At 41.1% G+C, this 22,256-nt stretch overlaps 1 protein-coding gene across 2 annotated transcripts in view; it reads left to right on the top strand.

Annotated features, from left to right (window-relative positions):
• Window positions 1-22,256, top strand: part of ntrk3b (neurotrophic tyrosine kinase, receptor, type 3b) — a 145,478-nt gene that overhangs the window by 22,626 nt on the left and 100,596 nt on the right. For both annotated transcript variants that reach the window (XM_072660084.1, XM_072660085.1), the window contains exons 2-3: window positions 11,057-11,131; window positions 15,134-15,205. In XM_072660084.1, coding sequence (XP_072516185.1) covers window positions 11,057-11,131; window positions 15,134-15,205 — 147 coding nt within the window. The remainder of the gene's footprint in view (window positions 1-11,056; window positions 11,132-15,133; window positions 15,206-22,256) is intronic.

Below are 22,256 nucleotides of genomic sequence, written 5' to 3'. Positions count from 1 at the left end.
AAATAAGTCAATTTACGGATGTTTTATCGTCATTAGCATCTCCTGGAGAGGTGGAGGTTAGCTTTGGCCACTACGGCTACGGCTACAGCTACAGCTACCCTTCTCTCTAAAGCACCTTGAATGGAAAACTAGAGTTAGGTACATGGGAGTGAACCTTAAACCAAACCGTGAACCTCAAACACTGCTGTTTCTCCTTCAAAAGGAAATCCAGCAGAACCAAAACAGAGCTGAAAAACGGGCCAATTCCAAAACTGCCAACCCCCAAAACTGTTACATCACAGTCTTGACTCGTTATAGCTACACCCCCAAAACTGACATAAACCCCACCTACTTGGTGAAACAGTAAAATGCAACATTGACTTCAGACTACATGACCGCAGCCTTTCCCTGTGCAAGTGTCCCCAGAAGGGGAGCTTAAACAGGGATCCACGCTAGGCTATAAGCTACCGCTAGCCAACTCTATCTTCTACCACCTCGTCTCTCCCTTATCACCCCCTCCCTCAAAAACGAACTGGACCACCCCAGCTGAACCAAACTGTGGCTAAACTCACATCTGAAGCGAAAAAGTACCGGCTTATTTTTTTAACAGCAAGACCTGAGAAAGACAAACCCAGGGAAGCGATTATGGACAGGGCTAAAAGCTAACCAGCTACTCTTAACCTCTTCAGCTTGCTAACAGCCTGATTCAGTGGGAGTCAAAATAACAGGGTGGTAAATAAGCTTTTTAAGCCACATCTGAGCATTTTTTCGGCCCAACCAAAGTAACTGTAGTGACGTTTACTATTTTTACACCAGAAATCTTAAATGCACATAATTCCACAGTATGTCTAATTGAGCTTCACTAGTAAATCTGAGGCTCGGCTCATATTATCTGTGTTACCGAGAGAGATAAACATGGCAGAGGAGGAACTAGAGTGCGTCTGACCAATGAAGCGATGTATTCATTTTCACTCAGATGCGGTGCTGTGATACGATACACTGTGATTTGCTATGACACCATACATGATAGAACTGTCAGCTAAGATATATTACCCATTGCTCAATACACACACACACATGCACCCAGACACACACACACACACACACACACACAAAAGTTGAAAGTGTTTTCATTATCATGTAGCAATCGGGTGTTACGTATTGTGCAGTTCATGATGCATATACTGTATGTACAGTAAGAGCCACATGAAGTGCTCTATAGTCATATTCATATAGTCAGTACATATTCATGTGCGTATAAGGCCAGCTCCGGGCCTCAGGTGTGTAGAAGATGAGGCGTTGGTAAAGGAAATGAAAGCGTACTCAGTCTAGAGCGCCGGATGAGGCGTGTATTTAATTGGGACAGTGGGTTTATAATAATGACACATTGTCTTGATCTCCATGAGACAAACTACTCAAATAAACCTCTGTGCTCAGAGAAAGTGAAGAAACGCTGGTGGGAACTGAAATTGGATTTGCTTGGTTTGTTATTTGTCTGGCCACAGGGGAAGCTTTCAGACCACGTAAGTGTACAAATGTGTTCATTTGCAGATTTGCAGACGAACACAGGCAATATGAGAATGTATTATTTACAGTAATGTGTTACCTAGCTAAGCGCGCAGTCTGAGTAACTGAATAACTGCACTAGAATGTGTTTGTAATTAAGGTTTTGTACATGAGCCGATTGATCTTCTCAGTCAGTTTTCTTTTCGATTCGCTAGTCAATACAGATCTTACTCACTCCTTCCACTAAGGTTTTCACTGTATTACAGCATCGACTTCTTCCCATTTTTCTCTCATTTGTTATTTAACCTTTTATGTTATGGACGTGTTTTCCTGGGTGTGTTCATGTTGTCAAGCATGATGGAAATGGGCCTGCTTTGTGCAGTACAAACGGTGCCACACCAGACAACCTACACTACAACCACCACAACACAACAACACAACAACAAAGAAACGAGTCAGAAAGGCTTACATTTGGTAAAAAGAAATGCATACTTGTGGCATAAAAAACATACTTTCAGCATTAAAAAATACATACTTTTGGCAATAAAAATGTACATACTTTTAGCATTAACAAAAATACCTTCATTTGGCAATAGAAAATACGTACATTTGGCATTTAAAACAATTACATACTTTTAGCATAAAAAAAATACATAATTTTGGCATTAAAAATACATAATTTTGGCATAACAAACATACGCACTGTTGGCATTAAAAACATACACTTTTTTGGCATTAAAAATACATAATTTTTGCATTAAGAAAATGATACGTTTGGCATAAAAAATACATAATTTTGGCATTAAAAAACATACATACATTTAGCATTTAAAATACATACTTCTGCCGATAAAAATGTGCATACTATTAACATTAAAAACACACACTTTTGGCATAAAAAATACATACTTTTAGCATTAACAAATACATACTTTTGGCAATAAAAATGTACATAGTTTTAGCATTAACAAATATACATACATTTGGCATTTTAAAAAATGACATACTTTTAGCATTACAAATGACATACTTTAAGCATTAAACAATACATACTTTTGGAATTAAAAATACATATTTTGGTATTACAAATACATACTTTTGGCATTAGAAAAGTACATACTTTTGGCATATAAACATATTTTTGTCATTTAAAAATAAATACTTATATATATAAAATACATACTTTTAGCATAAAATAATTGGCATTAAATAATACATACTTTTGACATTTAAAACAAATTCACATACTTTTAGCATAAAAAATACATACATTTTGCAACATAGATGCTTTTGCAGAGGACTTGCACCAAAAGTTTTTCTTGGAGGAGCCATTTTACCAGGCGGAGAATCATTTAAGCATCCAAATGAATTTTCGAGGTTTCATGGTTCCATACCGAACCAACCTGCCTTTTTAAGAGTGCAATTCAGTAATTGTAATTGCAGAGGTGAAATTGTGATCTTGTAATCTGGAAATGGGAGCAGAATGGTTTGCTTTAAGACATTAGGGACATATCTATGATCCAACAGAAGATCAATGGAAATATTGATCGCACATGGTCACGTCAGCGCGCCCCTAACCACATATTGAAGGAGCGCGGCACACAGAGTCCATTATATTAGATGTGATTATTTTCTGTCGAGTTCCGTTGAAATTCCCTCAACATCTCCAAGCCGCTCTGTGGTTGGACGTAACAAGCCAGCATTGACTTATTTGCAAGTCGCATGGCTGCTTTGGCAGATCGAGGGTCAGGAGGCACTTAACAACGATGGATTTTGCCTCCCAAAAGCACTGCACCACATAAAGTCGTATCACTTCAGGCTGTTGTGGGACATCGTTTAACTGACTGTGAAACTTTAGGGAAGTGAGACCAAATGAGCTTTTTCTCAGGGAACTCATTTCCCAGGCAGAGTGGAAGTCACTAAGCCAGGTTTAGGATCTGATGTTTCTAGTTATAGCGCTGCTGGCTTTGTAGCAGGCTGTACAAATGCTTACAAATGTTTAGATTTCAGTTCTTGGCGTCTGTTGTGTACTAAACATAGACCTTACGAGTCATGTGGCCACTTTTTCAAGTGAGTCAACTACGGAGTGTCTGGCAAATATTATAGTCTAGCCTGCTGGTTTGAGTGACAGATTGCCTTAGCCACTTTTCTGTGCACTTTACTGTAGAACAGGGCTTGTAAATAGGCCTGTCATGAAAAACTGCTGTTTTTGGATGCTATGCTTTTCCAGTAATAACTGCAGTACACAACATAATTGTTGCCATTTAAAGACTTTATGACATTTAATGCTGCTGAAATAATATATAGAATATAATATCATAACAGTGCAGTTACATCCTTTTAAAGATCACTGAATATCTACCAACCAACCCAACAAACTCACAGAGCACTAAAACTAACAATGAACGCAAACAGGACAAGCTAACAAACCGTGAACCAACATGGAAAAACATGTTTCCAAACACGCACAAGACCAGACAAAGAAAGGCTGAAACAAAGGGGTACTTATACACAGACTAACAAGGGACAAACGAGAAACACCTTGGACTAACAAAGGGGCGTGGCTACAGAGGAGACACATGTGGGAACACTGATGAATATGAGGGGCTTAAACTGAAAAGACACAAACAGAAATAATATATAGAATACATTTTAAAGATCACTGAATTTATATATATATATATATATATATATATATATATATATATATATATATGTAATCCATTCACTGAACCTGATTCCTGCACCACCGGAGGCTTAATACTTCAAAAATCAGTGAAACCTGCAGACATCATACACATATCCTAGCAAACAGCAGGACCTACTCTATCTAACCAGCACGGTGCCTTCCACCCATCATCAACTATCAGCAAGTAATCCTGCTCGGAAGAACAGCTAAATTCCACACACATTGCCATCAGCAGCCTCTGTCTCTGCTAAGACATATGCAAGTAAGCACTATGAGCAATATTGAGGTCAGGAAAATGATCAAGGTTACGTCCACCTGCTGCCACATATATCCACACCTCTTTACATGTGCCATTGGAGGTCGCCAATCAATGCAATTCACTTAACCTGGCTGTGGTTTTAATGTTATGGCTGATTGGTGCATCTCCTTACTGCTGCAGGTGCTGGCAGGCAGCTGCATCTCAGTGCTATGTGTTTTTGCTTTTTTTAGACTTTACCTTGACACAATTTAGTTGTCTCCAGCTCCCAAGCTTTGACGTTCGCTCTCTGTGATTCTCCACCCATAGTACTATTAGGGCTGACGTGACTCAAATAGGTTCAGAAGCCTGTAAAGTATGCAGCTGAAATTCAGACTGACTCCGTAGACAGCCTATTGGATCGCTTTCTCCACAAAGGATAGTGAGTGACCCTGGGAACATGGCCAGTTATGATTCCCCTTGGGTTTGTGATTTCACATTGGACAGCTCCAGTTTGACCCGAGGCGCGGAGTACACATCTGTTGTCATCTCACAAAACATGAGGGTTGGTATGTGGTGCTTTTCTTCATCTTGCAGAACGCTTACTACAACCAGATTTCACTAGAGGCCTGTCTGGTCTGGACCTGCTGTGGTTGCTTATGTTGAAGGTAGTGGAAGGACTGGGGACAGTTCTTGGAAGACGTGTTGACGATGCTTGGAGGATATGCTGGTCAGATATGGACTGGTCCAAATAGAATTCTCAATAAATTCCAAAGAAAGTTTATCAAGGTAACTTTCGGATCAGCGGGAATTTCGGATCAGCTGCACTCCTGCTGTTACAGTGTGTTGAGCTTGGAGGCGGAGACGGAGGTGGACGTAAACGCAGATATTTTATTAAGACAAGGAAAACAAAACAAAGCAAACAGACTACAAAGAGAACACAGCAACATACATTTATGTGTTTTTTTTGTTTTCAATCTGTAAAATGTCATAAATAAACATTAATTATGCTTCAAAATGTGCAGAAGTGTGACTAGAAAATCTAAAACATTTAATTTGACCATTGGCCAACATTTACTGTGACATCTACTGTTTAACTGTTATCTCTACTATTAGTTTTGGTACAATTTAAATGTTATTACACAATTATCTGATTAATTACACAATTCATAATGTTATAACAAGTAAATTTGCAAGTTCAGTATTAATGGGTTTAAATCTTTGTTTAAAAGTTTGTGTTAATGATAGCTAATGTCAAACACATGGCAGTAAAACAAACTGTAAAACAAAACCAATTAGACATTATAAATTAAAGGTTTAGAATCTGTTCAACCAAATTTCTGCATTTGTTTATAAAGTTAATCTGATTAACACAGAGGAAAGCGAAAGTAATGCTTTCATACACAGTCATATCAGAATATTATGACCACCCCTGATTTGGAATTAACCCTTGCCTGAGACATCCTAGACGCCACATAACCGGGTTTGCTGGAAATGAATGGATAATAAATAAGCAAGCACACCAGTCAGTTGTAGCAGAGTGCAGAACGATAGTCGAGATTTGACTGATGTTCAAAAGGGCATGATAATAGGGTGCTGGATCAAAGGAAGGGTGGCAGCATCTCGAAAACCACTAACTCTGTGGGATGACACAGAGATAACAGTAGTGCCCCATGGGCCATTGATGCCAGAGGGGAACGACAACTCCGGCGAGTGGTACAGAGCAATCACAGGTGCAACACTGTGGAGCAGCTACCCTCTATACTATACATGCCACAACGTCTCTCTAGTGTCATTCTGGGATGGTTATTCCCACTATTAGATAGGTAGTCATAACACTCAGGAGTAGTACACCTTCCTGATATTATATAGCTAACCCTCATATCACCAAAACAGCTCTGACCCTCTGAGACATAAAGCCTCTGAAGGTGTCCTGGAGGGGCTGGCACCAAGACAATGCTTGCAGCAGGTCATTTAAGATGTGGTGGGTTCTCCATGAGTATCAATAAAGCCATGGGCACCCATGATCCTGTTGCTAATTTACCAGTTGAAGGACACCTCCACGCCCCACAAGAAACTGCCTGATGTTTTGGAGATGCTCTGACCCAGTCGTCCAGCCTTTACAGTTTGGTTCTCAGCAAAGTAGCTCAGATTCTGGAAGGTTCTTACATTTCCAACACGTTACCTTCAAAAACTGACTGGTCAGTGTCATTCAAACCAAGGGTGATTATTCCCACTATTAGGTAGGTGGTCATAATACCGACACTTATCGTTTTCAAGTCATGTCGCAAACGTAACTCGGTAATGAAGATTTCTCCTGTACAACATCCAGAGAATTCATTTTCTCTTCACTGGCTTCCCGTAGCTGCTGCCCAGGTCATCAGATTCAAAGCCCTGACTCTGGCCTACAAAGCCAAGAATGGACCAGCCAGCCCTTCCGTACTTGATGGCAATGGTCAAAAGCCGACCTGCACCAAGAGCCCTTCGAGCTTCAAGTACGGCTCGGTTCGACCCGCCATCCCTCAAAATCCACGGAAGACAAGCGTCCAGACTTTTTTCTGCCCTGCACCAAAGTGGTGGAACGAGCTTCCCCTGGGTGTCCGAACAGCAGAGTCCAACGCTTGCTGTCCTCAAACCCAGACTGAAGACCCTCCTCTTCTGAGAGGACTTGGGCGAATAGTAGAGTGGTCTCCTTACTGACTTGTGTTTAGTAGAGTCTAAACTCAGAGGATCTTTGAATTATTAGTCTATTCAAACTAGCTGAAGTTTTTCTTGGGTAAATAGCAAAGCACTTTTGTAAATCACTCTAGAGAAGAGCATTTGCTAGATGCCTTAAATGTAAATGTAAATGTACTCTGAAATGACAGTGTATTTTGCAAACAGCAATCACAAGTCTAAAGAGCACAAAAAAAATGTTGGGTTCAGTCATGTTTGTACTTTTCTGTAATCATTTCATTCATGTTTGGAGTGTGTGTAGCTGTAGCGCATAGATATGTACATTAGTACGATCTGTGCTCACACCAGTGCCCTTGAACGTACGTACCCTTGCTGTGCTGTACCCTGCTTCCAAACGCAGATGCATAAATATCATGTCTAGCTTCTGTGCTGTTGCTGCTCAAAAGAAACATGTTGTATTTATGCATGAAAATGTAAAGCTTGGCTCCAAACGTGAATCCATGAACAGATGGAGGGCAGATGTAATTTCATCAACTAATCCACTGGAAATTATGCATGTGTTACACCTGTTTCGGTTTCAGCGTGGGTTCAGGCATTCGCTTTCAGGTTGGAGAAGAAAGACGGTTCCGTTGATAGCGAAACAGAGCTCCAGAGTCCAGTATGTTCAGTCTGGCTAGAGGTGGAATTCAGTAGATGGGGTTAAATGAAGGTCATGCGGGTTTGCAGTGTATAAGGATTAAGCATGAAATGGTTCAGGCCTAGCAGTGAAAAGGTGGTGCCTCAAGCTCAAGGAGAAACTGACGTTCTGACCGGTCCTGACCGTGGTTAACGGAATGGTGGAAAATGTGTTAAAAACCTTCCAAAATTGTAAAGTGTGCTATCGGGAACAGGTGCCGAGTCCCGTCTTGATTTTTTTTTCTTTTTTTTTATTCAGTGCCGTGTCCATTGTGTATTGACCCACGTCATCATCGCGCACTTCAAAGCTCTCCTGTCTTATCACAGTAGCAGAACTAAAAGAAAAGACTTGCAGTGCTTCACAGTACCCATCAGCTGATTGACTCTGATGTTTCCATACAGAATTCACCCTGTCCTCAAAGCATCCGGCCATTTCCTTCTCTCTGGAAAAGGAAAAAAAAAACAAGGCGGAAAGCGCTGCACGACGCCAGCCGTTTCAAAAATAAAAGAACATAGATCAATGCCTGGAGAGCGCTCCCGAGACAGTGTGTTTTCATTAAATGTTCTCCCATCAAGCCACGTGTACCTGAGCCGTAGATCATTTAAACAAAGTCGTTAATCATGCGCGAGCACGGATATTGGGAGACGTTGGAAGGACCTGAGTGGAGATTATGGAAGACAAAGGCAGCTGCAAAGCTTAGCATACGCTAGGAGAGGCTCTTCACCACAAGCTGAGATGGAGGAAGAGATGGGGCTTTGAATCTGATTTGGATGATTTACAGACTCTGGGATTTTGAGTCTGGACATGTTTTTTTTTACTTGTTTGGTTCATTTGAGTCCGGTTGGAGGCAAAACATTTGAAAGGCAGTTGTGGATGTCAAGGTTATGGCAAGCTTGTAATAGAAATTGAGGTTATAGGTGCCAAAGAATGCATGTAGTGGGTTGTTACGGGGTTGTAAGCCTATTTACAACCCTGTTATTTTGCCTCTGAATGAAATATGCTAGCTATCCTTGGGTTTAGGCCCAGTTTGGTTCATCTGGGGTGGTCTAGTTTCAAAGAAAAGATGGCAAAAGCTAGCATTGGCTAGCATTAGTGTTTAGCCAAGTGCATATCCTCGTTGCCCCTCCCCCAATTTCACTTTGTTGTGTGCTGAGTGTGAGCTCCCCTTCTGCGAACACTGGCACAGGAAAAGCCGAGGTCATGAGCCCTGGTTCCCGTAGCAACCTGTGTTCCCAAAACTAGCAGAGTCTGGAGGTAATGAGCTGCTCTCCAGTATCAACAGCATCATATTCACCTGAAGTGGCCGTCACGTGACTAGAGCTTTCTAGAGTGGGTGGGGTTTATGTAAAATTTAAGGAAAGAAATATAAGGAGTCAAGACTGTGATGTAACAGTTTTGGGGTTTTGGAATTGGCCTGTTTTCCAGCTCTGTTTTGCTTCTGCTGGAGGTTCTTCTGAAGGAGAAACAGCAGGTTTGAGGTTCACGGTTTGTCACTTCCATGTACCAAGCTCTCATTACTCAACCACACCAGGAGAAATACAGTTTGACAGCTATTCTGCACTGTCTGTTTGAGGGGGTTGACACATACGAAGTCAAGCGCATGCAAATCACATTTTCAGGAATGGCCAAATATTTGTCATGATATTTCTGCATCCCAGTTGAAAGACCCTATCTGCCTGGCCGTAATCTCCCCAGCTTCTCAGATGAACCACATATACCGCATATGCAAGGTGTGTGGTTAGAAAGGGCCTGGAAATCAACTGCAATTTGGTTTAGGTCAGGCAGCAGCTTAGTGTAATGCTGAGCTCATGTTGGAGAGAGAGTCCACTGTCAAGGCTTTTGAGGGAAATTACAGGCCTAAGGATGCTGTCTGAAACCAAGGGCCAGTAAAGCACTGCGGCCTCCCCTGTATTACATTAACCGCAGCGCAGCTCATTTGTAAAGTGTCACCCTCTCCCCGGCCGTAAACAGAAACATTAAATCTACAAGATCTACTGCACTGGACTGCTCTGCTTTTAGGGGCTCATGAGGTTGCCAGGGAGAGAACGAGTGCAGGCCTGCACATGTATGCATGTACAAGTGTGTGTGTGTGTGATTGTGTGTTTTTATTTTCGTTGGCATGCGAGACTTGTCTGTCAGCAGCGTGTCTGATTTCTCTGTAGGAGCAGCTTTCACCACGGTCCAGGTTTGCTTTGGCTGATAGCAAGAGTCCATGTTGCTTAGAGCTGATTCGGCCTTGTGAAACATCTTTAGACAGATGTAGCATTTTTTTTTACATTTACTTTAGTTTAGTTGAAGGTTCTCCTAACTCACATTTTATACTTCTGCATCTCAGTTTGGTCAACAGTGTGTATTGAGTTAAGCCTCAAAAACCTTAGTAAAGGAGCTGCAGCTGAAACTGATTAAATACTCTGTAAGATGTAGAACTCCCACTACCTCACAAGGGAAGGCCCTCCTGAGGGCTGTGGTGTTGATGGGATTCGAGCTAATGATCTTCTGAGTCTCTTGACAAGCAGGCAGTTAGGCAGTTGTGCCACCCTAGAGCTGTGAAGCCATGTACATTTCCTCTATGCCCGGTAAAGAAAGGTACAGTAAGGTAAATTTAATCTGAGCTCTGTTTGTATGTAGTGTAATTTGGTGCTCTAGACCGGCCCTACGGTCTAACTGCTGCTCAGCAAGTCTGAGGAGATCGTCAGTTCAAATCAAATTCAAAGGAATGTCATGTGTTAGGGATGCTCTAATCTGTACATAGGAATGAACAGTAAACATATTGAGGGGGAGGAGCCACAGACTAAACATCTCACACATTATTTAACTCTTTGGAGAGTCTGCGAACTGCAATTGAATTAACTCATGTAGTTTTTCAGAATCAAACCTTGTAAATCTTGTTTTTTTACTGGAATGTCTTTCAGTTCATGGGGTAATTGTTTTGTTTTTGCTTCTTGTATTTGAGGTTGACCATACGTCTTAAGGTCTTTGTGTGAAACAGTGATGTATTGTTGCTCTAATTACTTCACTGTGTTGTTTGCAAGCAATCAGACCCTTGGGTCATCTACTTCACCTAGAATGGATTGCAGCTGCTCAGAGCTGTTGCTTGCTTTTCTGTAAATATTTTGCAAGTGTTTGCTGAGGATTTTTATTTTGTACATTATAGAAAACTCCCTGGACCTTGCATTGGATAACTGCAGTGAGCATTGATAGAACTTGCACGAAATACCCATTCCACCCATCCCCTAGCTGAATAAATTGGTGGCGATGAAGTCTGTTTCATTCTTTTTCCTTATTTCTCCTGCAGACACATAGAGAACTGGACAGGACTGCAGATTCTAAGGGATGTTGACATGGAGCTGTACACTGGACTACAGCGTCTGTGAGTATAATAACATCTGGATTCAGTTGTATCAGATTAAACATCAAAGGATAATCACTCAAACAGACCAAATATCAAACCATAACCCTCCAACCAGATCAAACAACAGGCCCTAAATGATCAAACAGGGCAAAGATTAAACCCACAACACTCAAATATACCAAATATTAAGCCATAAACACTAAAAACTGACCAAATCTCCCCTAAGCCTTCTAACAGATCAAATAGTAAACTTTAAACACTCAAACCAGATCAAACATCAAAGAATAATCAATCAAACATATCATACAGAAACCCTAAATAATCAAACAGACCAATTATCAAACCCTAAAAATTCAAACAGACCAAATAGCAAGCCCTAAATGCTTAAACCAGATCAAACAACAGACCAGATCAAACAGGCCAAATATCAAGTGCTTATACTGGCTAAATATCAAAACCTAAACACTAAAACCTGACCCAGAATCACACAGTAAATACTCACACAGACTCAAAATAGAATTACACTGTACATCCTATACACTTAAAAAAACTAAGCCTAAAACTAAGCCTAAATTCTAGCAGACCTAATATAATATACTTTAAACACTCAAACCAGATTAAACATCAAAGAATAAGCACTCAAACAGATAAATAAATCAAAGAAATAATCAAACAGACCAAATATCATACGCTAAACATTCCAGCCAGATCAAACAACAGGCCTTAAATGATCAAACAGGGCACAGTAAACCTAAAACACTCAAGTATACCAAATATTAAACCCTAAACACTAAAAACTGACCAAATCCCTAAGCTTTCTAACAGATCAAATAGTAAACCTCAAACATTTAAACCAGATCAAACATCAAAGAATAATCACTCAAACCTATCATATATCAAACCCTAAATGATCAAACAGACCACATCAAACCCTAAACATCCAAACACCCTAAACACTTAAACCGTGTCAAACAATAAACACTGAAACATCAAGCCCTAACACTGACAGGCCACCTTACACTGTGAAACCAGATCTACCTCCTCCTTCTGCAGACCTCCTGCAGAGCTCTGCCTTCCCTCTCATTGACCCCACCCCCACACTTTCCTTCTGTTCTGTCTGATCCTCATTTCCTCCTTTTTCTCTCTCTTCTTCTCTATACCCTAAAGACAGAACAGTCTTTCCTTTCCTCTTGATCCCTCATCAGGGAGACCTAGAGCACTACCCCCCACTCCGATTAGCATTTTTCTCATTAACATCATGCTCTCCCCCCTATGCCACTGGTGGGCTCTCCTGGTGCTTCCCACGTTGGGGGCTGCCTCACACCCCTAGGGTATCCGAGTCAATCACTGAGTCTGCTCAAGGTTAGCTCCAGCATCTGATTAGATGCATCTCATTAGATACCAGATACCAGCAAGACAGGAAGTGTTACCCACACAATAAATACAGATTCTTTCTGAATTAGGGGGGAGTCAGAGAACATTAGTGAGAATAATCTTTGATGGCGGACCAGCTTAGTTTGAAGGAACAGTCTAGTCAGGGCTAGCTGGGTTTAGCCTTGAGCAGTACATTTGTGCTAATCTCTTGAAATGTTTGCTCCCTCAAAAAAGAGCTTCACAATAAGCACCATGCCGCATTTATTGTAAAATTCATGAATAAAGTTTCTGAATGAGTATCTGCAAACATTCAGAGTGGAATTCTATACATTGCTATGGAAACATGTGCTCCTGCAGATGGTGGATTGTGGCAGAAAGAAGATACAACGATCTTCTTCCAGGAAGTTTCAGATCCAAAGATCAAAGATCCATGGGTTTTTAAATCTCTTAGATCTTAGATCAAACAGACTACATATTTAAACCCTAAACACTCCAACCAGACCAAATATTAAACCCTTATTACTCAAATCAGATCAAACAACACACACTAAACACTCAAATCAGACCAAATATTAAATTCTAAATTCCTAAAACAGGCCGAAAAATGAATGAAACTTTAACCTTTAAACTTTAAACTTAAATCGAACATCAAAAACCAAACACTCAGTCAGGTAAAAAGCCTACTAGCAAATTGTAAACATACAAATGTTAAATATGAAACCCTAATTCATTTAAAACTGACCAAACCTCTGAACAACAAACACTCAAACCAGGTCAGACACCAAACAATAAACACTAAAACCAGAACAAACATTCAACTCTCAAACCAGATCAAACATCAAACACTGGACAATTAAACCAGATCAAACATCAAACATTAAACACGCAATCAGACCAAATATCAAATTCTATATGCCCAAACAAGCCAGAATATAAAACTTTAAATGCTTAAACCTGATCAAACAAAAAACTAAACACTAATTCGGGGTAAAATGCTTAAATGCTTAAATGCTTAAATGCTCAAACAAGCCTACTAGCAAATTATAAACATACAAATGTTAAATATGAAACCCTAATTAATTTAAAACTGACCAAACAATAAACACTAAAATCTGATCAAACATTAAACATTCAAACCAGATCAAACATTAAACTCTCAAACCAGATCAAACATTAAACACGAAACACTCAATCAAACCAAATACTAAACCCTTAAATGCTCAAACAGGCCAATTAGCCAGCTCTAAACACTTGTTGATAAGTATGAAACCTTAAAAACAAGCCTTTTATTTTTAAACCTAAATACTCAAACTAGCTCAAACATAAAACATTAAACACTCAAACCAGATCAACCACTAAACCCTAATCACTCAAACCAGACCAAAAAATAAATATTCTTATGTCTCTGAGATCATGTTCTTGATGTATTAAAATAAATGCAAGTACAGCTTTGGGAAATCACACTGTTAATCCCTTAAACCCTTGTTTAATGATGTAGTCATTATTCCTGAAGCAAAAACTATTGTATAACCTGTACATTATTGCCTTTTCAGTTTACCAGATTTTGTAGAGTCCCACAGGGCTCCATTTTAGGGCCTATGAAACTGATGTAAATTATGTTGGTAATGAAGTGTGGACTTACAAACAGAGGTTAAAGGGGCATGTAGGGGCATCTTTGATTTTGCCAAAGCATTATGGTTGTCACGACACTATTCTTTGATTTTGATGCCGAGACCATGTATGATCATAATCATGACAGAAATGACAGAAAAATGGAAACACTCATTTTTGTCTGAACACAAAGGTCTGATTTTCTGGACGTTCATAAAACCTAGTGAATTGCATCGTGAAAAGCGAATCGCTGTTAGAAAATTCAAGAGAAATATTCACATTTTTACAGCTTAATTAACATCTTTATTCATGTCTGTTTTTTTTATTCTCTCTCATTTTATCAATATAAAACTCTCCTAGCCTATTTAAATAAATAATGGGACGTATTGAAAGTTACATGGTTTTAATTGCAGTTTTGAAATAAAATGGAACTTTTCATTCTTTGTGCAGCTCTACTCAGCGTTAAGGCCTGGCTGTTAAGAATCCTGAATGAGTTATGATGAGCATTTTCTTTTGTCCTTTCCTACAAGTCCAAGAACACTGACAGATTATGAAATGTTATAAGTCATTAAAGCCATCATAATGAAGGTAATTCTGTAATAATTACCATTCGCCTGATTAGCATAGTCACTTTTTGCAACACCTTCGCATAATGAATACACTACAACAACTGCCAATTTAGGCCTGTTTGGGCCACACTGTTCATTCCAGCTGCTGCATAAAACCATCAAGGTGAAATTGTAGCTTCTGATGGTACCATTATTCTAACGATTGTCTGAAAATCATCCTGGCAGGCCTTAATGAACTGTTAGCTGTTAGCATTCGCGTGTTTGAATGTTTAACTTGCAGTACCCTTTGCAAATGATCAATAAAAGAGGCCCTGGGGCGAGCTGAGTAGATGGACAGTTGGGGAAAACACAACAAGAACATCATTGGAGCTTTGGTAATCTGATTGAAACCAGTTCCCACCCTTCATTTAATGTGACTTTTGACTCGTTTTATTCTCTAATGCTAATCAATCATCTTTTCTCGTAGGACTATCACAAACTGTGATCTTCGATCCATTCAAGCTCGTGCATTTTCACAAAACCCCCATCTACGATACATGTGAGTATAATCCTAAAGCTAAATCAGTTTACCTTTCAGATGCTGAGTGTGTTGCTCGCCTGATTTGTCGGCGTTCTCACTGCATAGTGCTCTAATTTTGGTTATCCATTCAAACCATCCCCAGTTTGCTTGGACTTTGCAGCGATCCCATTGGGCCGCCACATCTTCGAGGGTTCCTCACTGGCTCTTCGGTTCATGCCTATGCATGAGCACTCCAAGTGGGCGGTAACAGTCTCCATTACGGGCAAACAGACAGGCTGAGCTGGAGTAGCTCATCAGCATTTAATGAATGGGATAAAAGTCATTAAGAGGCTGCCTTCACTTGAGTCACAAATGGAGCAGATGGACATGCTAATTGTGGAGTCATTAAGGACGTGGATGGGAGCTTCACCGACAGAGCCGATGATTGCTTATGTCTTATTTGAGAGCGCAGCTTTAAAAGGATTGAAATGCCAGCGACTGGAGTTGCACGATGAAGGTGGACAAGTAGTCTCGGAGCCAGAGAGTCAATTGGAGCAACTCTAAAAATCAGAGCAACTCTAATTGATCCCCATTCATTCCAAAGAAGCATGGGTGGTCTTGATTTCACATTTCATAACCGCTTGAAATGGAAATGTAAAGGTCCTACTATCCAGGTTTTTTACCCCCCCACAAATCTGATCCAATCCAATCTGATCCGAGTCTCTTAATTCTCTTAATCGTCCAGTTCTGAAATCTGATCTTTGTGTTTCTATGAATAATACAGCCACAGAACTAAGGTGAGATAGTAGGTAAGATTTACAACAGTAAACCGCAGTAAAATCACTATTTTAGCACCAGTTTCTAAAATCAGACTAAATTCTAATCTGATTTACTTTGTTTCAAACTCTATAGTGTTTAATATCTAACAGTTCAGTCTGACTGACCTACCAGACCATTCAGCTCCCAGTTCCTTTACAACTATGCAGTCAGATCATTCAGCATCACTTAGTACATTAGCATTACATTTACATTTATGGCATTTAGCTGACGCTCTTATCCAGAGCGACTTACAGGGTTACTCGTATTACAGAGGTGGGCCAATGTAGTGTTAGGAGTCTTGCCCAAGGACTCGTAGTGGTGTAGCGCAGCATAGCCACCCAGACTGGGAATCGAACCCTGGTGGGAATCCTACATGGTGTAATAGCTCACTGACAGGTAGTGGTGTTATCTGTTGCACCTCTAATTCATTAGCATTCGCCTCCTTCTTGGTTCTGAATGTGCCGTACTGAGCTGGCTTAAAATCAAAGAAAAAAGCATGGTTCTCTCGCTGGTAGAACATTAGAGCATTTTCACCATAGTTTGGTTTCTAACCAGCCGGATTTAAGAGTAAAGACTGGATGAGAGGATTGCTATTCTTCTTCTTCTCCGGACTTTCCGTTCCACCTTAAATAATGCAGCGTTACATCCTGCTGTTGAAATGCTGCTGAAAGGTAAATGCTGTTGAAAGGGACGCTATAGCGACAAAAAGGTGTCTTGTACCCCTAGTTAATTATCATGGTGGACAAGTTGGATGGAGCTGAACATAGTTAAACTGGATGGAGGGGAATCTCTGGTCAGTGTGTTTGGTTGACTTATGGGTGTGTTTAGGAAAGGGCAGTAGCCTCAGCCATTGATTACAAAGCGACTAGAAGCCGTGTAACACTATTATTCTAAGTATTCACGCTTCCACATTAATGAACATGAGAGTGTGAGGCCTGATGCATTTTGGAAACGAGTCCTGTGGACTGATGAAGTTGAAATTAAACTTTTTGGCTGCAATGGACAAAAGGGCATGTTTGGAGAAAAAGGGGTTGGCGACAGTCTGTGGATAAACCTCAAAACAGCAGAGCAGCAAGGTGGTTAACTCCAAGGTGGAGTTATTTTGCAGGAAGAATGGGTGACAATCCCTCAAAACAGGACTTCAGATTGGCTATAAAAGAGTGTTACGAGCTGTGATGCTCGCCAAAGGTGGTTTTGCAGAGGTGGTTTTCCTTTTCTTTCTTTTTTTGAAAGTGTAAAAGATTCAAATTAGCCCCCTAAAAAGCCTACGGTCTACCGGCAGGCTTATTAGGTTATTACAAAAATCCATTACCAGCGAATAGCCGCACCAGTTTCTACAGACGTCCCTGTAGTTACTAAGTACATTTACATTTAAGGCATTTAGCAGACGCTCTTATCCAGAGCGACTTACAAAAGTGCTTTGCTATTTACCCAAGAAAAACCTCAGCTAGTTTGAATAGACTAATAATTCAAAGATTCTCTAATCTGAGACTCTACTAAACACAAGTCAATAAGGAGACCACTCTACTATTCGCCCAAGTACTCTCAGAAGAGGAGGGTCTTCAGTCTGGGTTTGAAGACAGCGAGCGTTGGACTCTGCCATTTGGACACACAGGGGAAGCTCGTTCCACCACTTTGGTGCAGGACAGAAAAAAACCTGGCCGCTCGTCTTTTGTGGATTTTGAGGGATGGCGGGTCGAGCCGAGCCGTACTTGAAGCTCGAAGGGCTCTTGGTGCAGATCGGTAATACTCAGTAGTGTTAAGGCGTTTTAACGTGTGTAGCAATCGTAGTAGATACTAAAGAAGCTTGGAGGTGTTAAAGTTATGGTTAATACACTGGGACTGGTCGATTACTTTCTGAACTACTTGAATTGACACAGCCGTAACATCACGATCACGCGTCAGACATGGAAATGACTGATCTCCATTTTTATTGCATTGGGCATTTTTATCGATGTGCGTATCGAGCTGGGTATGACAACACCAGTTCATTTACTGGTAGTTTAGCTTTAAACTGTAATGATTGAATCTTCAAAGTCCCACAGCTGGTTCATCAAACTTGCAATCAATCCAACAATCGTTGGTTTTTAACCCAGCAGACACATGCACAGCTTTTATGGATCAGTGGATCAATCGATCATTTTTTAATGTGTCATTTTTAATGCGTTCGTTGGTTAACATGCCTCAGAAGATTGCTGTTGTCTTTCAGCTCCATGGTTCACAAGTAACCTGGTAGTTGTCCTTCGGTCACGTCAGTGTTTTTGATCTTCTGGCTCTTTCTCTGGCTCTGCTAAGCTTTCACTGCGTCCTGCTGAGGAGGTGCAGTCTGGGAGGTTAGCCACTGCTTCTTGCCCCCCCCCGGCCCCCTTTCCCCTGCACATTAAGGCACTATAAATCTGGAGGACCCATTGTCATAAGGGAGGAGGAAAGGTCAGGTCCTGCTGGGAGGCCTGAAATTCTGTTCCTCATTAAGCCTGTCCTAGCCTACGTAATGCTACTTTCTAAAATGTCACTTTAGCAAAACTCCTTCCAATGTTACCTCGTTCAGTCGAGGCACATTATGAAGTGTTTACCCTCACTTGATTGACTGGCCTGCTTTGGCTTGGGAATGTCCCTCGTGGCAAGCTTATTTGGAGCGATTTCACAGAATTTAGATTCAGTTGTGAAGCTCTGTTGATATCTGCTATGGAAACAAAAAAAGGAAGAAATGAGGTCTGGCATCGTTGCTATTGGACTGATACATAGCAGTGTGTTTAATACGGTGTGACACCACCTGCCATAGAAAGATTTGGGGCTTAGGGCGTAGACTTTAGAAAGCAACAGAGTTGTTTGTAAGTGACCATGGTGTAGGACCAGATCATTAAGAGCAGAGATGTATAGTAGGGAAGTACCTCACTACTGTACTTAAGTACTTAAATACTTTTCAAATAATTTTCTCCTGCTTCCCCTTTTACTTCACTCCATATTTTGGATGAGTTTAATATTTTTACTGTACGCTGCATCGTTACATAACCAAATAAGCTCATTCCCCCATGTCCATTTAAGAGAGCCACATGGTGAGGGAGCTGATTGAGAAGGTCATGTTTTGAATCAAGGCCTGTAGATGCAAGTTTAGCTACGCAGAGTTGGACTGAAAGACAGAGCAAGCAAACCTGGATGAGCCAGTCGACTAAATGAGTCTGAAAACAGTGGAAAACCATCAACTCGCCTCTCAGCTCTCAGATATGAGGCTTTATCCCGTAAACGTGTGTGATTTGAGCCTCAGTTAGCTGGAACATGGCCTACGCTGTGGTGTTTAGCCTCCTAGCTAAATTCTCCAAGCATTTCTCCTTTCTGTTACTCTGAACACCAGTCGCTCGACATGATTTTTTTACAGTAACACTTGTGTCGGTAGCTCAGGAGTCAGTCAACAGCAGCTGCACTGGGCTGTCTGGAGTTGCAGCTGAGCTAGCTGAGCAAAGGCTAGCTAAGTGACTGGGCCACAGATCCAAAACCATGGGAAACAAACCTTTAAATTCAGCTTCTGCCCTTTCAACAGCAGTCGCTAGATCATTAGTCATCAGTCGCTCAAGTCATTCTTGTCTAATCGTTTAGAAGTGGGCTTGAATTTGAGCTGTTATGCTGCCAACTAAGCTTCTTTCTCCTCATTCAGCTTCAGTTTAACCGTTGCAATGGTCAAATTGATGGTTTAACACCATGTGAGCAAACTGAACATTGTTTGATTATTTTTTAGTTTTAAAATAAGGCAGGATGAGATTGTACAGAAAGCATGTAGAAGTAACACCCCTACCCCAGCCCCTACCCCTGGTAATAATGTATACCACGGTACTATTTTAAGATATAGTGACATTAAAAAGTGCATACCGCCTAAGGCTGGGCGATATGGTCAAAATACTACATCACAATATTTAAAAACATTTTCAGAATACACAATATCTATCACGATACATGTAAATACATCAGTAGTGACAGAATTCTTAGAATAACATCTTTTGTAGCAAGATAACAAAATTTATCACGATACGATAAAATATCATCATATTGCCCAGCTCTAATACCGCCCAGCCCTACTTTAGAGGTACTTCAGAGGTAATGTCAGATTCAGCCTCACCACAAAAGTGCATTTGGGTGTTTGGGTTGTTCATGATGGTGTGTGGCAATGAGTCAGCATGCCTATTGTATGCGATTATTTTTCGTGATATTTGTGTGTTAACGCGTCAAAGTAAATGGGATCGTTTTAGAGCATTGGTCATAAAATAAATGAACTCACAGGGACAGCTATTAAGCCACTGCACTGATGGTATTCCAACCACTTCAATCTAAATACTAATACTAATAATACCTGTGAAATAGCTGCAGTTGCTGTGTTTTTATTTCCCATCAACCTGAGCAGGATTTGTTATGCGTGTATATAAATAAATACTCTTTGTATTCATTTTATTAGACTGAGCAGCGAGCAGAGGACGAACTGATCTCCAAAAGGAAAGTTAAAGATTAAACATTCTTTAGCAATATTTTAGGGAGGGGTGTACCATGCAAAAGTTTGGGCACCCCAAGATATTTGATCTCGATGACTTTCATCAACTTCTCAGGCCTTATTAGGCTTGTTAGGGCTACGGTTTGCTCATGGTCATCGTTAGGAAAGGTCAGGGGATGCAAATTCCAAAGCTTTATCAATACTTTGACTCCTAAAGCCATGGGCTCGTCTAAGCAGCTGCCTAGCACTCTGAAAAATGACAATAACTGGTGCCCACAAAGCAGGAGAAAGCAATAAGAAGATAGCTTTTCAGGTAGATGTTTCCTCAGGAATAGTGGAGGTCTGGACCAAGAAGAGTTTCTGGAAGAAGACCCTCTGGACTGGTGGAGGTCTAGTGGAGGTTTGGAAGACCAAGAAGATTTTCTGGAAGAAGACCCTCTGGACTGGTGGTGCACAGCAACAAATTATGTCCAAATGTTTGTGGATACCCCTTCTAATGAATGCATTCAGACACTTTAAGTTGCACCCATTGCTGACACAGATGTGCAAATGCACACATACACACACACAGCTTGACTAGTCCAATCCTCACAGCAGTGCTCCTTAAAAATGTGCCTAGGAGCTTTCTTCAGCTTGGCTCACTTTAGTCTTTCTCTAACCCTTTTTAACCATTTTGTTCTGACTGTAAGTAAGACAGACTCCAGACTCCGTCCACAAGGATCTGTATATTGTTCAATTAGATAAGAACGGAGGCTAGAACTTTGTGTTTTCAGCGTATCCAATTTAGATATGATCCACAGAACCAGTTTAATCAAATTTGACCTTTATTTTGTTCTGGTGAAAAAATGCTCTGAAAATAGACATGAAAATTTGATCATTTTGAAAAATTCCAGAGTAGATGACTTTTGAATGGTCAGGATCTGTTTATTACCTAAACCCTACTTATGAGTCTGTACTGGGTGTTGAATGCTCAACACAAACTATTAAGTGCTGGTCAATTCACATTAGTGCTATTTCAGCTGGTTTAAGTGTGCAGCCCGGACAAGGGTGTTCTGGGTCCTCTCCGAAGATCCCAATGTGTTGTGACATCCAGTCTGTGTTTAGCCACTGCAGGGTGATGGGCTAATAGCTGCAGCTGCTCATCGGAGCAGGATACAGTGACCGCTCTCCCACAGGAGGCTTGTGTATACCATGGTGACACCGTGCCTGGATCAATAGCAGCTCTTACAAGTGTTACACCCTCTCACTGAACCTTGCAAGAGGTTCTGGGGACAACCTTATTCCCCATAGCTGATAAATACTAAGACGCCTGCACAGGGGGAATCTCCTGCGAGATTCGTCGCTCCCTCTCTGACATATTGAGACGCTACCTTTCTTTCTTTTTTTTTTCTTTGTCTTCCCGTGCTGCGAGCTTTCAGCACGAATTGCCGCTGAACGAACAGCGCTCGGCGCTTGCGAGTGAGCCAGACGAGTATTTGACAGACGAGTCAATCCCTCCAGATCTCTTTCTGCCGGTGGCGGCGTTGGGTGAAATAACAATGCGCCGTTTGATGGTCTAGATGAGACGAAGGCGGGCCTCTCTGTCTCGGCTCCACTCTTTGACAGGCAGCTGCACCTGACACTCTGTGTACACAGCTCGGAGGGAACGCTGGCAAGAGAGCCGCGGCCCGATCCCCGTCCAAACCTCCCTCAGACTGTCTCTGGAAGATGGGTTCACCCCGATCTGCTTGGAGCCTGGGGAGCTGCAAGCGAGGATGTCTTCCATTCGCACCTTGTTCGATCACCGCCGGGGCC

This window comes from Salminus brasiliensis, chromosome 17, assembly GCF_030463535.1.
Source record: "Salminus brasiliensis chromosome 17, fSalBra1.hap2, whole genome shotgun sequence".
NCBI lineage: Eukaryota > Metazoa > Chordata > Actinopteri > Characiformes > Bryconidae > Salminus > Salminus brasiliensis.
Note: the sequence above shows the minus strand (reverse complement) of the source record. Positions and strands in the feature narration are given on the sequence as shown.